Source organism: Lycium ferocissimum, chromosome 12, assembly GCF_029784015.1.
Source record: "Lycium ferocissimum isolate CSIRO_LF1 chromosome 12, AGI_CSIRO_Lferr_CH_V1, whole genome shotgun sequence".
Taxonomy (NCBI): domain Eukaryota; kingdom Viridiplantae; phylum Streptophyta; class Magnoliopsida; order Solanales; family Solanaceae; genus Lycium; species Lycium ferocissimum.
In genome coordinates this window covers 35835649-35840868 of record NC_081353.1, presented here as the reverse complement: position 1 = coordinate 35840868, position 5220 = coordinate 35835649, and the positions used below count along the sequence as shown (strand labels likewise).

Genomic DNA, 5220 nt, shown 5'->3' with positions numbered 1-5220 from the left:
GTACGCGAAAATAATTTTTCAACCACTTTTCCCGCTATATTAAAAGTTTTTATGTTAAAAGGATTTAACAATATATACATATATGTATATGCATAGTTTTACCTTTTTCGCGCACGATATAATATTTCAACGTAAGAGATTCAATAACATGTCAAGTGTGAGCATTTTAGGTTTGGATTCATCGCCAACTTAGAAGAGTTCTAAAATTATTTGATTTTAGATTATATCATGGCACGGCCAGATAAGTAACTCTCTGTTGTAATACTTTTTATACTATTTATTAAAAACTTGCACAAATTTTGCATGAAATGTATAAAACAGCAAAATGCAACCATTGCACTGACCCAAACACCTCGAAATTGTCAAACTAAGATTACCTACAACTAAAGGAAGCATATTTTAACTGGGAACTTTTATGAGTTTTAAGTTATATTCGCCATCGGTAGTTTACACTATTAGGCATCTTTATCTAACTAAGAATTCTTGTGGATTCCGACCTGAGAGGGGACAACTAATCTTTTCTCCGACCCACTGTCGGACCTGAGAGCGGACATCTATACTTGAACATGGTTTTATGGTCGGTCCGTGACCCCTAGACACCGAAGGCGTCCTTGGGGTGATTATCTTAGTTCCCATGAGTTCTACTGAGGTGGAGATCATGTGGTCAGCCCACAATCTTTTCTTCCTTTTTCCCTCAAAGGGTTGAAGACCAACATCATAAGTTAAATTCTGAGGCATAAGTGATAAACATTAAAAGCAAATCAGCGCAAACAATTGAAACACACACTAAAGCAAATCATCACAGAAGCACAAAAACAATTGCGAAAAACAGAAGGGGCCAGCATATTTTAGTTGACAAAATCCATAACTTCTTATAAGCTGCAAACATAATCCCATAATTCAAAATCATTACATCTTGTCACAGACAAGACATTAGGAGAGTATAGGGACACAAATGTGGGCAAAAGAGTAACTAAGATAAAGTGCTAAGCAAAGTAAACTCATCTAATCACCACCAGCCTTCTGGTAAACATAGGTAAGGCCACATTTACCACAATAGTGCCTATCAAAATGGTTAGCCATGAAAGTCCCGGCACCACATTCAGCGTTTGGGCACTCCTTCCGGAGCCTCTGAACTTTGCCAGAATCATCAACCTTGTAAAACTGGAGGACAGCGAGCTTGACCTTCTTCTTCTTGTGCTTGATCTTCTTAGGCTTGGTGTAGGTCTTCTTCTTACGCTTCTTGGCACCACCACGAAGGCGAAGGACAAGGTGGAGGGTGGACTCCTTCTGGATGTTGTAGTCAGCTAGCGTTCGGCCATCCTCGAGCTGCTTGCCAGCAAAAATCAACCTCTGCTGGTCCGGTGGAATGCCTTCCTTGTCCTGAATCTTAGCCTTAACATTGTCAATGGTGTCCGATGACTCTACCTCTAAGGTAATAGTCTTGCCCGTCAGGGTCTTCACAAATATCTGCATCTTTCCCGACTGTGTGCACCACTGAACTCAACATGAACATAGATTCAATAAATCAATTTACGACTTGCTTAAAAACAAAACTCAGGCACCTATATAAATCTTTTGTATTCGTTTCGCTTTATTCAGGTCAAATCAAACAAAGAACAAATATTTCATCAATCAACAAATTAGGTCTCTATTTCGATCAAATAATTGGAGTTCCTCTATAACCATTTCGGTCAATTTGGAACCAGACAAAACAAAGAATATGTATAACCTGTGAATCATAAAAATACAACGAGATGCGAACAAGGGGTCAGCTCATATGGATTCTCTGTAACCATGTGTTTCTATTTGAACGAAATCAATCACTACACCTCGATTAGAAACAAAGCTGGAGTTGACTTTATGAATCCTCTATACACATTTCGCTCGATTCAGGCTAAAATCAAACAAGGAACAAATATTTCATCAATCAATCAACTGGGCCTTACTTCATACTACTCTATCTACAACTAAACGAGAAACCTATATTAACATATAAAAATCACTAGAAACAATGATACATATAAAAATCACAAGAAACAATGATATGTCAAAAATGGGGTCAGCTTTATGAATTCTCCATAACAATACAATTCTATTATAACCAATCAATATAATACACCTCAATTAGAAACAAATATGCAGTTGACAATATAAACCCTGCTATACACATTTCGCTCTATTCAGTGGCCAAGTCAAGCAAAAAACAAATATTTCATCAATTTATCAACTAGGCCTCTGTTCCAATGAATTGAAATGGTAGTTACTCTACAAATACTTTGCTCTATTCTAGCTCATATTAAACGATAAACATATATTAACATAATAAAATCATAAGAAACAATGAAATTTGAGAAATGGGGTCAGCTTATATGAATTCTCTGTAACAATTAAATTCTATTTGAACCCAATCAATCACAACACCTCAATTAGAAACAAACCTTTCTTATATAAGCCCTCTATGCAAATTTCAAATCAAACAAAAAACAAAAATTTCATAGATCAATCAACTATGCCTCTGTTCCAACAAAACATTTTGTAGTTACTCTATAACTACTTAGGTCTATTCTAGCTCAAATTAAACGAGAAACATAAATTTTAACATGTTAAAATCATAAGAAACAATGAAATTCGATAAATGGGGTCAGCTTATATGAATTCTCCGTAACAATTCAATTTTATTTGAACCAAAGAAATCACTACACCACAAATCTATATTATATTAGTCCTCTATACACATTTCACTCTATTATGGCCAAATGAAACAAAGAACAAATATTTCATTAATGAATCAACTAGGCCTCTGTTCCAGTAAAGAAAATTGGAGTTCCTCTGTAACTACTTGGTCCATTCTAGCTCAAATTAAAAGAGAAACATAAATTTTAACATGTTAAAATCATAAGAAACAATGAAATGTGATAAATGAGGTCAGCGTAACCATACATTTCTATTTGAACCAAATCAATCACTACACCTCATTTAGAAACAAATCTTTATTATATAAGCCCTCTATGCAAATTTCGCTTTATTAAAGTAAAATCAAACAAAAACACAAATATTTCATCAATCAATCAACTAGGTCAATATTCCGATTAAGAACATTGCAGTTCCTATGTAACCATTTAGATCTATTATAGCCCAAATTAAAAGAGAAACATAAATTAACATGCAAAAGATCACAACAAAACAATTATGTGAGAAATGGGGGTCAGCTCCATGAATTCTCAATAACCATACAATTCTATTTGAACCAAATCACTGAGACTACACCAAGATTAGAAACAAATCCGTACTATTACACACATTTCGCTTTATTCAGGTCAAATCAAACAAAAAACAACTATTTCATCGATCAATCAACTAGGCCTCTGCTCCAACAAAAAAATTTGTAGTTACTCTATTACTACTTAGGTCCATTCTAGCTCAAATTAAACGAGAAACATAAATTTTAACATGTTAAAATCATAAGAAACAATGAAATTTGAGAAATGGGGTCAGCTTATATGAATTTTCTGTAACAATTCAATTCTATTTAAACCAAATCCATCACTATACCTAGCCTAGAAACAAACGTGTACTATATTAATCCCCTATGCACAGTTTGCTCTATTAAGGTCAAATCAAACAAAGAACAAAATATTTAATCAGTCAACTGGCCCTCTGTTCCAATTAAGAAAATTAGCACTCCCCTCTAACAACTTTGGTTTATTATAACCCAAATTAAACAAGAAACATATATTAACATGCAAAAAATAACAACATAACAATTGTTCTTTGACCGTAATTTTTTCATATCTTTTAAATATGTAAATTATAATTATGTAAATATTTTTATACAAATTCTAAATTTTAACACAAATCAGACAACAAGTAACAACACACAACATAATATTTACTTGTCAAAATTACAACAAAAACAATGATATATGAAAAATGGAATATTAGTACATATATAACACAAATCAGACAACAAGTAACAACACACAATATAATATTTACTTGTAAAAATTACAAACAACAAACAATATTTATTAGACTAAATAAATCTTCTACACACATTTCACTCTACAAACAACATACAATATATATATATATATATATATTAACATGCTAAAATCACATACTTTGGTCTATTATAGCTCAAATTAAACGAGAAACATATATTAAAATGTAAAAATCACATGAAAGCAATGAAATGTAAAAAATGAGGTCATATATATGAACTCTATGTAACTATTAGTACATTTTATTTGAACCTAAATCAAACAAACAACACACAACATATATTAACTTCTAATAATACACATAATTACAATTTTTGTGATTTACTATATAAAAAAAAAGAAATCATTGAGAAATAGGAACTTACAAATTGAAGATGGAAGAGTGGCGCTACACAAAAAGTTAGAAGAAAGAAATAATAGGGTTTGTGAAGAATTTATTGTTCCAATTTGGGCTTCACATTTGTTACTGGGCCAGGCCTGTAAATATTAATTTGGGCTTGGACCAAAGACCCGTCCATTTCGATGGGCATCAAATTGGGTCATTTGGACGATTGTTCTTTAAAGGTACTGGTCTTTAGTTTTTGACCCTTGATCTTTAATTTTTGTTCTTGGCCTAATATCTTGAGGTTCTGGGTTCAAACCTCGGTTCAGTTGGAAAAAAAAAATTTGCAAGGCATAGTTTTGTAGCAAAATTAGGTTTATTCAGGTGGAGGTTTGCTTTAAGGCAAACTTTTCCCGAAATTAGGCCTATTCAGGCAGAGGAAGACAAACCTCTTCTTGAATAGGCTTAACTTTGCCCGTATAGGCCTAATTTGCTACAAACCTCTATCTTGCAATTTTTTTTTTAATATTTGACTGAGCGGGAGTTCGAACCCAAAACCCATGAGATTTTAGATGAAGGATTAAAATTAAAGATTTCAAATTTGAGGGACAAAAATTAAAGACTAGTGCCTTTGAAGGGCACTCCGCACAAAAAAAAAATGCATCAAATTGTTTTCGTTCCTAAGCATATAGAGAGTTGAGACTTCTAAAACATAGGAACATTACACCTTAATACCTTTTGGGCAATTCGCAGTAATACCCTTATTTCGGGGTGGTGCGTAGTTTTTGCCCATCAAAATAAAAGTATTTAACTTTTGCCCTTTGCCTAAAACCTCAAGATTTTGGGTTCGAACTCCTGCGCAAGCGATTTTTTTTAAAAAAAATCGCTAGGCAG

The 5220-nt window shown here is 33.2% G+C and overlaps 1 protein-coding gene across 1 annotated transcript; it reads right to left on the bottom strand.

Annotated features, from left to right (window-relative positions):
• Window positions 1-846: 846 nt before the first annotated feature.
• On the bottom strand, window positions 847-4481 carry LOC132039941 (ubiquitin-ribosomal protein eS31 fusion protein-like). The gene is made up of 2 exons (XM_059430500.1): window positions 4370-4481; window positions 847-1497 (listed from the first exon to the last, which is right to left on the bottom strand). Exon 2 carries the CDS (start codon window positions 1474-1476, stop codon window positions 1006-1008), a length of 471 nt encoding a protein of 156 aa, XP_059286483.1. The 5' UTR covers window positions 1477-1497; window positions 4370-4481; the 3' UTR covers window positions 847-1005.
• Window positions 4482-5220: the final 739 nt, after the last annotated feature.